Source organism: Impatiens glandulifera, chromosome 1, assembly GCF_907164915.1.
Source record: "Impatiens glandulifera chromosome 1, dImpGla2.1, whole genome shotgun sequence".
In the NCBI taxonomy this organism is placed as follows: domain Eukaryota; kingdom Viridiplantae; phylum Streptophyta; class Magnoliopsida; order Ericales; family Balsaminaceae; genus Impatiens; species Impatiens glandulifera.
Window position 1 is genome coordinate 14,184,854 of NC_061862.1, and position 11,319 is coordinate 14,196,172.

An 11,319-nucleotide genomic window follows, 5' to 3' on the forward strand; every position below is an offset into this window, starting at 1 on the left:
AATAATTCATTATATTTTGATATATTTTAAATATTTCATAAATATTTATTATTTTAATTTCTAATATTGTTTCATAACAAAAATAATATTTATTTTATTTAAATATATATTATTAAATTAAATATTTAAATAAAAAAACATTAAAAAAATATATATAATATATAAAAAAAAATTATATATTTTATGTATATATTAATAAAATGCAGTAATGGTTAATTGGTTATAAACTCTTAAATATTTATTAAGTAGAAAAAAAACATATAACCAAATTTTCATGTATAAGTGAATGAATTAGAATTTACAAATGAAAAACTCTTATCATTATTCATGAATATTAAAACAAGATTAGATATTACTAGAAACCAGAAACCAATGTCTTGAATAATAATAATAATAATAATAATAATAATAATAATAATAATAATAATAATAATAATAATAATAATAATAATAAATAATAACACCATGATAATAGCTTAAATACTAAAGTCATGTTCCATTATCGACATGAAACACTAGTCATAAACTAGTACAACAAACAACAAAAGTCATTGCGGTATGTATGAATGTGTAATTTGGATCCTCGGCTACTAACACCCTCTATTTCCTCTCTTACCGGGAGAGTAAAATTGGAATTTAAAAAATAAAAAATAAAAAATAAAAAGACTGTTTTGTAGGGAAATATTGGTAATATAGTATCCAATCTAATGTATGTGAATTGTGAAGCCCAAATCCCAAAAGTCGAAATGAAGTTAATTTGAGAATGTGAAAATGCATTTCTTATATGAACACAAATCATCGTCCTTGGAAGTTATCTGTTTCCCCATTTTCATTTTTACTTTAACCACCAGAGTCCTGTTCTAACTCAAACATAAATAATCTAAAGTTTGCAATAAACTTTCAAAATTTATTACAAAGTAGCTACCATTTGAAGGAGAATTCATTGACAACTCCAAATTTCAGAAATGTCAGTATCTATTAGTACTTTGAAAAGATCTTGAATAACAACATTGTCATAATCATCATCAATCCTATCAGCTGAAAGTAAATTGACAAACAACTGAAGAGTAGTTACATCTAATGAGAATCCCTTACTAAACATCTCCTTTAGAAATCTCATTACTTCTCCAAATTCATTATGTTGGAGAAAACCTCTTACCATCCTCCCTTCTTTGCAAAACATGTTAACAATAATGCCATGGCATTGGATATCCAAACTCATTGTTTCAACAGTTTTCATCTCAAGGAAAAACGACAATGCTTCAGTATGGAAACCGTTTCTACATAACCCGTTTAGCAGCACTCTATAAGTGCAGATATCAGGTCTGAGACCAGAAACATGTAATTCTTTCCAAAGTTTTCTTGCAAGAAAACAGTTACCAGAATAAAACAATCCCTGAATCAATATATTGTATATCTGAATATTCGGTTTCAATCCTTTAGATGACATTTGACGAAAGAGATGCAGAGCTTTATCTAGTTTCAACCTGACAGTGGTATAGCCGTGGATCAAGGTTCCATATGTGACAATATTAGGCTCTATACCGTCTTTGATCATGGAAGTGAGTAATTGAAGTGCTTTACCCATTTCGCCTTGAGTAATATAACCATCAATCAACGTGGTGTATGTGAAAACATTGCGACAATGCCCACATTTCATCATGATTTCCTGAGCTGCTTTCATATTACCCTCTTTACAAAGTGCATTCACCAGTATGCTGAAAGTAACATCATTTGGAGAAATTCCCTCATTGTTCATTTCTAGAAACGTCGTTTTGGCATCATCCCACCTACCAACATTGCATAAACCGGAAATCAAACAAGTGTATGTAATCACATCTGGTGTAATAATACCTTCTTCTTCTTCTCTACTTTTCATTTGTGATAAGAGAATGAAAGCATCATCCAAAAACCCATCCTTACATAGACTGTCAATTAATGTGTTGTAAGCCACAAGATTAGGTTTACATCCATAGTTATGCATATTGTTGAGTAGCTCTACAGCTCCTTTCGAGTTATTAGACTTGCAAAGAGCTTTAATGGCAATCCCAAAAGTTATCTCATTGTAAGTTTTGCTATCAACGTCTTCTTCAATAACCAGCTTCTTGAACAAATCAATGGCTTCAGCAGTTCTACCTTCAAGAATGAGACCATTTATCAAAATATTGAAGAAAGTGGAATCAATGATATACCTTCGCTTGATTAAGAATCCTAATATAGTAGATCCAGCATTGACCTGTTTCAATCTGCAGAAGCAATTCATTGCAGTGGACATGGTATATTGGTCAGTGGGGAGTCCTTTGAAACACATATCTTTAAATAGGGAAATGGAAACAGAATACTCCTTCATTCTGAATAATGCTCTCAATAATTGATTGAAACGGATAACAGGGGGCAACGGCCGCATACGTACCATTTGATTGAATAGAGAAAGAGCGTCATCGAGCTTTGGAAACCCTAATTTTGATTTTGATATCTCCAAAATGAATTTCCCTAATTGACTGTGATTCATTTTTTTTCATAAAGGATAAACCATGAAACTGCAGTGTTTCTTCATTGATAATCGGAGATCGGTAGCTTTTGTGGTTTACCGCCGCCGGGAAGACGATGGAATGGACTATGGAGAGATACTATTTTCCCACTAATTTTTTTAAATAAAATATTAATTTATATGAAATAATATTCTCCAATCTATTTTAATTTTAATTATGTATATATATATATTAATAAATTTAACAATATTATTCTTGCGGATTGATGATGTGTTTTTTTAGGACATCTTATTTAATTCGATTGAAAATTTCATCTTATATTTTTGGGTCATTTTTTTGCCACATCTAATTGTGTTGTAATTCATTCTTTGAGTCCATATATGTCATATTCTTAACAACAAAATAGATTAAATTATTGAATTTAAATTATTTTTCATAAGAGTTATTATTTGATCTTTCATACTGAAACACTCTGACGGTATCCTTCCATAATGTATACGGTATTCACTATTTCGGATATATATATATATGATCAATTATTATTTATAAAACATTTTTCGATTTTGCTTATCAACCCGACTATAAATAATTTCAATTACCGCCCAAAAAAGTTGAAAGAGATTCTTCTGATACGTTTTTATTAGTTCATTTGATTTACACTACTTTAATACTCATCGTTTATGAATAATTTAGATGAATTCATCGTTTGACTAACTTTCAAAATATTTCATAATTTTTTGATCTTCAAAATGTCTCTCTTCTAGCTAGCGGAGGTCTTGGCCTCCCTGACACAACAAGTTTTGTTCATCTGGTTAATTGGTTTAGTGTTTACGAGATATTATATTAACCTTAAAAAATTAGTCGCATTTTAAAGAGGAGAAAAATACAGTGTTCTAAAAAAATATATATATTGCATGATATTTTTTTTTATCTTCTCTGATGAAAATCTAATTTTGTGAAGCATCGAATGTTATTATGTATCTTATTTGCTTATGTAAGTCCCAACTAAATTAATAGGGAAATTTGAGGAAATCACCCTATTAAATTCTTATTTAGGGAAATAATCAGCCCCTAATAAAACGTGTAGAAATGATCACTTCCCATGTGTTATGACGAAAATACTCCGTTACGTCACGTATTTTTGTCTGAAAACTGGGAAGTGATCATTTACGTAATTTTTATTAGACGATTTCTCCCATTAAAATCATTATTATGTCATTTCATCCAATTTCCCAATTAATGAGTCTTTATAAAAATATTAAATGATCTAAATTATTATTTTTCTTTAATATGTTTGTTTAATCACACACTAAAAAAAATAACAAAAAGAAAAGCAAGTCATGTTTGTACCTACATTCAATGGGACTTCACATATATCTTAGTAAATCCTAAACATTAGTGAGATCAATGAACAAGCTATTATAACGGACGACCTCCCATTCTTACTATTTATTTAGTAAAAATTTATTCACTATCTCCAATAATTTTTTTTTAAAAAAAAACTGTAAATTAAATTGAGTAGAAAAGGGAACAACAATATGGCTACCAAATTTACAGCACTAATTATTATGTTCATCGTTGTTGTTGCAACCGTTGAACATTGCGAAGCCCGCCATGGCATCCATGTTCGTAACCTTGTAACGGGTATGTAACATCGTCTCGTTCATATCTCGTTTTAAATAATATTAACAAGAAATTTGAAGAGAGATTCTTATTATATTGCAGGCAAAGTAGAACCTGGACCATTCCCTAAGATCGAAGTCGCCAAGGCCCATATGGTAGCCACATTTGATCCCAGCTTACTGGATGATGTAAAGAACTAATAATAATAATTATCATGTCTTAGAACATTCATTACATAAGAAGATTACTATAGATTTTTTTTGATTTTTTGTTTATTATATATGATAAGATGAAGATGATGATTTGTTCCAACTATTTAGTTGAATAATAATAATAACACAATTTTATTCTTAAAACAAAATGCAGTTGTTACTCTAGATAATAAAAACACACAAATTCAACAACACAAACTCAGAAAGAATCTTCCTTATTTTCTTCTACGAACAACATCATAGCTTCATCACCATCATCTTCCTCATGAGCTTCTTAGTACCTGTAGGTAACAGGCTTGTAAGGACCTTCAACCGGCACGCTGATGTAATCAGCCTGATCTTTGCTTAGCTTTGTCAGCTTAGCTCCAAGCTTACCCAGATGAAGAGCTGCAACTTTCTCATCAAGATGTTTAGGCAAAACATAGACCTGTTTCTCATACTTACCTGAATCTTTCTCATTCCAGAGCTCGAGCTGAGCAATCACCTGGTTAGTGAATGAGCACGACATCACGAAGCTAGGGTGACCTGTAGCGCAACCCAAGTTCATCAGACGACCTTCTGCTAGAATGATGACGCCAGTGTTAGTTTCAGGGAAGACCCATCTGTCTGTTTGTGGCTTGATGGTGATCCTCTTAATTCCTGGATATGTTTCTATCCCGAGCATGTCAATTTCATTGTCGAAGTGACCAATGTTGCAGACTATTGCATTGTTCTTCATCTGCTTCATGTGGCTCAACATGATAATGTCCTTGTTTCCGGTTGTGGTCACAAAGATGTCAGCTTCAGAGACAACATCTTCCAGGGTTAGAACCTGGTAACCTTCCATTAGAGCTTGGAGAGCACAGATTGGATCGATTTCAGTTACAATTACACGGGCACCACCTTGCTTCAGAGCAGCAGCACAGCCTTTGCCCACATCTCCGTAGCCACAAACAACACCTACCTTACCAGCAATCATGATGTCGGTGGCTCTCATCAAACCATCGGGAAGTGAGTGTCGGCAACCGTACAAGTTATCAAACTGAATAATGAAAAACAAAAGAACCCAATTGAATCTCAGATCTGAAATCTGAACTGTTACTGAATTTTAACTTATATCATTCACATACCTTGCTCTTAGTGACAGAATCATTGACGTTGATAGCAGGGAACAAAAGGGTTCCATTGAGTTGCATCTGATAAAGCCTCTTAACACCAGTAGTAGTCTCTTCAGACACACCAACAAGTCTTTGTTTCATCTTATGGTACCTCTTAGGATCAGTCTTCAACCCATCTCGAATAATGGTCAGCACGATCTGAAATTCAGCATTGTCGGTCGAGCTCGGATCCGGAATTGTACCGTTCTTCTCGAACTCCTCCTCAGCCTTAACACCTTCATGAATAAGTAGAGTAGCGTCACCACCATCGTCGACGATCAGATCCGGTCCGCCATCAGGGCCCCAATCCAAGGCTCGTTCAGTGCACCACCAGTATTCCTGGAGGGTCTCACCCTTCCAGGCGAAAACAGCGGCAGAGTCACGGGCTATAGCTGAAGCAGCGTGGTCCTGGGTTGAGAAGATGTTGCAAGAACACCATCTGACTTCAGCACCTAGAGCGGTCAGGGTTTCGATTAAAACGGCTGTTTGGATGGTCATGTGAAGAGATCCGGTAATTCTCGCACCCTTGAATGGTTGAGAAGGTCCGAATTCAGTACGGCAGGACATGAGACCAGGCATTTCAACTTCGGCGAGCTCAATTTCGAGACGTCCGAAGTCGGCCTGAGACATGTCCTTGACCTTGTATTCACGACCGGAGGTGGTCTTCTCGACTATAAGAGCCATGGCTACAATTGCTTGAGCTTGGCTGAGATGGGAAAGTGAAAAGATTAAATCTTTCACAGTCTCTTCTCGTGGGTAAGAGGTTTAAGGAAGAGAGGGAAGGAGTAAGCAAGGAAAATGGAGGTGGATGAAGAGGATTATATAGTTCTGTTTGGATTGGGTTTTGCAAGATATTTTCTTTTTTTTATTTATTTATTTATTGCGAAAGGTAGATCTGAAATTAATCCATGGACGGACGTGATCGACACGGATCTTGAAACGATGTATCACTCCCAACCAATAAACATCGAACAGTCGCCTAGAGAAGAAGTTAAAAGTAGTCCTTAAAGTTATCTATGATTATTAAATAGCTCCTAATCTCTTACCATAATAATAAAAAAAACAATGTTGAAAAGTAAACAAATTTATCCCCAAGTTATATTTTAAATTATTGTTTTGGTTTTATTTCCTTATTTGTCTTTAGAGTAAGTTAAACATTTTTTGGGTATAAGTTCTTTGAAACTATTGTAACAGCACTCTTTGAATTTATAATTTGTCACTTTTTTCTTCTTTGTTAATGTATTGAAGTTACAATTTAATTTCATCCCTCTACTCAGGAATGGATACTGGAATTAATTTGAAATATTTTGGGGGGTGGATTTAAGAAATTAAAGTAAGATTGGATTAATTTGAGTTTGACACATTTATTTTTAAAATTAGGGAAACAAATAGTAAAAAAAATATATATATATGGGATTATATCATATTTTTACAATAAAAAATATTATTAACAAACAAAGAAAACGTGACAAAATTACAAGTCTAACTTTTTTTTTCAACAAAAATTCTTTACCAACTCCTTGTCAACCCCTTGGACAATTACCCTTTTATTTCTTGAGCTCAAAGGAAAAGGTGTTACTTTCTTTCTTTAATTTTTTATTTTTATGTTGAATAAAAAATTAATACTTCTCATTATTGAATTAAAATTAGAGAGGTGTAGTAATTAAGTTTTAATGTTCACCCTAATTCATACGAGGAGATGGGTTGTATCGTGTATAAGATTCAAACCGGATATATGGAGTCGTTTTCTGTAAGCCTTTAATGTTAAAGTTTTTTTTATTAGTATAATTATTATAAAACTAATTTATAACAATATAATAATATAATTTCACTAAAGTAAAAGTCAGTTTAAGAGAGTAGAAACAAAAAATTGAGTCGTATTAATTCTTTTTAATTAAAAAAATACAATAATATATATATATATATATATATATTAAATATTAATCTATGTGATTTAAACATTATTTAATTAAAATATATGAGTAACTACACTAAATACTACTAAATGATAACAATTTTAAATATTAAAATAAAAGCTTAACTAATAGAACCATCGTTTTCCTTTTTAATCATTTTGCTTCTTGTGACCCTAATTACAGTAGACACATCTAGCTGTGAATTGAGATTTACTTGTTTGCGGGGACCAGTGGGGACCAGTGTGATCATAAATAATTGTAAAATGGAGTCTTCTTTGGGAGGGTATCAAAATATACTCATTATATAATTTTTATTTTATTTTATCAAATTCTACTTTGCATATAAAGTAGGTACATTAGATGGTTTTGAGCTGATTTTAATGGTTAATGTTGAGTGTATTTAATTAAGCTTAAACCCTCAACTTTTTTATATTTATAATAATAATTAATATTATGTTTTTATTTAAAATATTAATCATTTAAAAAATATTTTTTTATAAATTATTAATAGTATATAACTCACTACTTAATTATTTATAAATTTAATATTTTTATTTAAAATCATTTCAAAACTTAATTATATTAATATATTAATTTTTATAAATATATATTCGTTGTCGTATGTGTCACGAATATGTTGAATCGACAACTCACTTATTTTGCATGGTCGATGCGTGACTAATATTTAGAGTATTTTGTGGAGTATTACTGGAATATATTGATAATGTTTGAGTTTTTGGGTTGCTAGAAAATTTGGATTGATGCAACTTATATGACAGACATACATATTTGGGTTACCATTTCAATTATTTTTTGGTAAACTATATGGTTCGAGAGAAATCGTCGAACTTTCAATAATAGTAGTCGTATGATACGTATCATTCATAAAGTTATTATTAAGAAATTTTTTGAGATTCGTTTCAGAAAGACTGTAAAATCTATTGAGAGTTAATTGTTCTTCTTGGTGATTTACACGCTCGATAACATATTGAGTACTGTTTTTTCTTATTATTTTTTTCTCTTTTTTTTCCTTTTTTTCTTTTATTGTTATGATTTTTTGTTATTTTTAAATGATTTTTTGTTATTTTAATATGTATAAACCTTTTTCAAAAATTAATATATAATTTTACATTATAATTAAAATAAATAAATTTAGAAAAAAGAAGAAAAAAAACTTTTAAAAACTTACATCTAAAATGTTTTGTTTTATTATTTTAAAAAATTTATATGGAAGAGTAATGACTTCAAGGGATTGAGTTGAGTAGTTCCTGTCTCACATTGGATAGTGGATAAAGAGCACTAAACATAGCAATAAACTAAAATGGTTTATAGACTGACTAACGCCTCACTTTTTTATTCTGACCAAGATTGAGGAGCCCCTACCGTTATATGGGAACATAACTTGAACCGGCAACTAAATGAATGAAAGTGGAAGAAATGAAATTTAATCCCTTTACAAATCGTGGTTTTTAGTGACAGAGATTTCGATTCAACTTCTCTCACGGGGTTCCAATGGTTCTCACACTAGTGGGAGCGGATAAATGATTAATTAACCCCTTCAAACCAATTTATGTGAAGGACCCCTAACCCGGGCCTTTACGAGCTTCTAAAATATCTTGTAAGTCATAACCAAATGAGTTCGGATATTAATGAACTATGTAGAAGAGTTATCTATCTCGGGAGAGATCGAGCTTCAAGAAATAGTGAAAGTTGAGAGGATAACAAGTTAAAAAACATGTTTTTTTTACCGACACACAAAGAAAATATTTTGTTGCAAATGAAAAAGATCAACCGACTTTATCGAGAAAAAAAAATACTTTTTTAGGCCAAGAACTTGATAGCAAGATCTCCAATCAATTTAATTCGTATTTTTTTTTAACTTAGACTAACTCGTCTTAAGATTTTTTTTTTGTATTTAAAGTAATTTGTAGAAATATTACTTGAATTGTATTTTTTTTCGTATTTTAAATACTTCGTACAGTATCTGAAAAAATTATTAAATGTTCTTTTAATGGTTTCAGTACCTGCGATGCCAAGAGTTTTGCTTGGAAAGTACACGTATCATAAGCGCAAAATTTGAAAAAATACCTCTCATTTGTGATCATATTACAAAATAAAAATATGGTGATTCATTAGTAAAAAAACCATCTCCTTACAAAATCTCATAACTTAAGGAAATAATGATTGGGTCCTGCGTCCTCAACCGCTAAAAATTTATTGTTTGTATTTTTAGTTAATTTGATTACTAAAATAACACAATAATTGGATAAACTATATTTGATTCATATCTAAATAACACTTACCAAAAACCAGAAGTAAAAAAATGTGAAAATCTTGTCCTTCAAAATCTTGAAAGGAATCTCGAACAAAAAAAAAAGGTTTAATGAAATAATTTATAATCATTAAATATATTTATATCAAATTTTCAAATAAGTTTGACTTTCAAGTAGTGTATTATATTTTTGTTCTAAAAAGATACACAATGTAATATATTTTTTTAATATATATATATTAAGACACTTCAAATAAAAATAGTTTCACTAAGGGATTCAAAATAATTAAACTAGATAATCTAAAAATAAAAATCATTAAAAATGGATATATATATATATATATAATTTTTTTCCATCTTCAATTTATATTTTTAAAGGGAATAAAACTATAACAATTTATCACTTAAATAACTTTTTTACGATATTAATTATCTTAATGAGATTAATAATACATACAATTTTAAATCTGTTCTTCTAACAAGTTACCTATTTAATCAACACTTTTTAGTTAGAGGGTAAAATAGATAATTTATTTAAAATAAAATGAAAATGAAAATAAAAATAAAAATAAATATAGGCGTGTTAATGGGCCACCACCACGACCGTGAATGGGGAGTTGGTGGAGCATAGACGATGGACCGACATTTATAATAAATATTTTATATTACTTAAAAAAAAAAAAACTCATCTCCAACAAAATTAAATTTCTCATTTTATATTTTACCAATAATATTTTCTCTAAATTGTAAACACATCTATGTTATTTAAATCAAACTGGTAGTAAATACACAAATGATTTACTCACAAAATGATAGAACATTAGTTTTTAATTGAATCAAACTAAACCTTGCAAGTAGGGATTAATGGGTGATGGATCTCAGATCTGGATCTCTTATAATTCATGTTTGACAAATGGCCCCTTTATTTGAGGAGTTTGATTGATTTCAATCAAACCATTTTCTTTAATGGTTGTGAATGGGACATGGAGATCATGTCCTTCCCACATCTTTCTCATTCACATTTCACATAAAAAAAGTTTATATGTTCTTATTTTTAAACATGATTTTTTTTTTATTATATTTTGTTGTAAATTGTTTAATTGACAAAATTTGAATTTTACTAGTATTTTGGATATTTATTTTATTTTTAATTAGGAAGCTAGCATTATTGTCGGTTATTATTTCTTTTTTATTTAAGGTGTTTTAAGAATTGTTTTAAATACCGTTTTGATCATCAATCCGATTTTTTGAACGAACTTCGGTATAATCGGTTTAACCGGTTGAATTACTGGTTAAACCGGATTAATTTTCTTTTTTTTAAAATAAATTTAAATATATTGGTACATAAATTATATATATAATGATTTAATTGTTTTTAAATTAAATTATATATTATCAATTAAATTAATAACATTTCAAATAATTACAAGACTTTATCCCATCAAATGGTATTTTTTTATCCTTCCACAACAGTTAATATGAAACCAAAAAAAAATACAACTGATATTTTATTATTCCTCCACAATAGTTGTATGAAAAAAAATGTGAAATGCATATGGGTAAAGGAAGGGGAAGAAATGTAGGCGAATCCAGTGGCAGCCAGATTGTTTGATCGGAAATAAATACTTGAAGATCGCATATTTTTTTTTTCTTTTCAATTTGATATAT

General features: G+C 30.0%; 2 protein-coding genes across 2 annotated transcripts; both read right to left on the bottom strand.

Annotated features, from left to right (window-relative positions):
- Positions 1-940: 940 nt before the first annotated feature.
- On the bottom strand, positions 941-2,626 carry LOC124918675 (pentatricopeptide repeat-containing protein At1g12775, mitochondrial-like). Its single transcript, XM_047458713.1, has one exon. It carries the CDS (start codon positions 2,510-2,512, stop codon positions 941-943), a length of 1,572 nt encoding a protein of 523 aa, XP_047314669.1. The 5' UTR covers positions 2,513-2,626.
- A 1,791-nt stretch (positions 2,627-4,417) lies between these two features.
- On the bottom strand, positions 4,418-6,257 carry LOC124919256 (adenosylhomocysteinase). Its single transcript, XM_047459458.1, has 2 exons — positions 5,437-6,257; positions 4,418-5,348 (listed from the first exon to the last, which is right to left on the bottom strand). The coding sequence occupies exons 1-2, from the start codon at positions 6,145-6,147 to the stop codon at positions 4,602-4,604; spliced, it is 1,458 nt and encodes a 485-aa protein (XP_047315414.1). The 5' UTR covers positions 6,148-6,257; the 3' UTR covers positions 4,418-4,601.
- Positions 6,258-11,319: the final 5,062 nt, after the last annotated feature.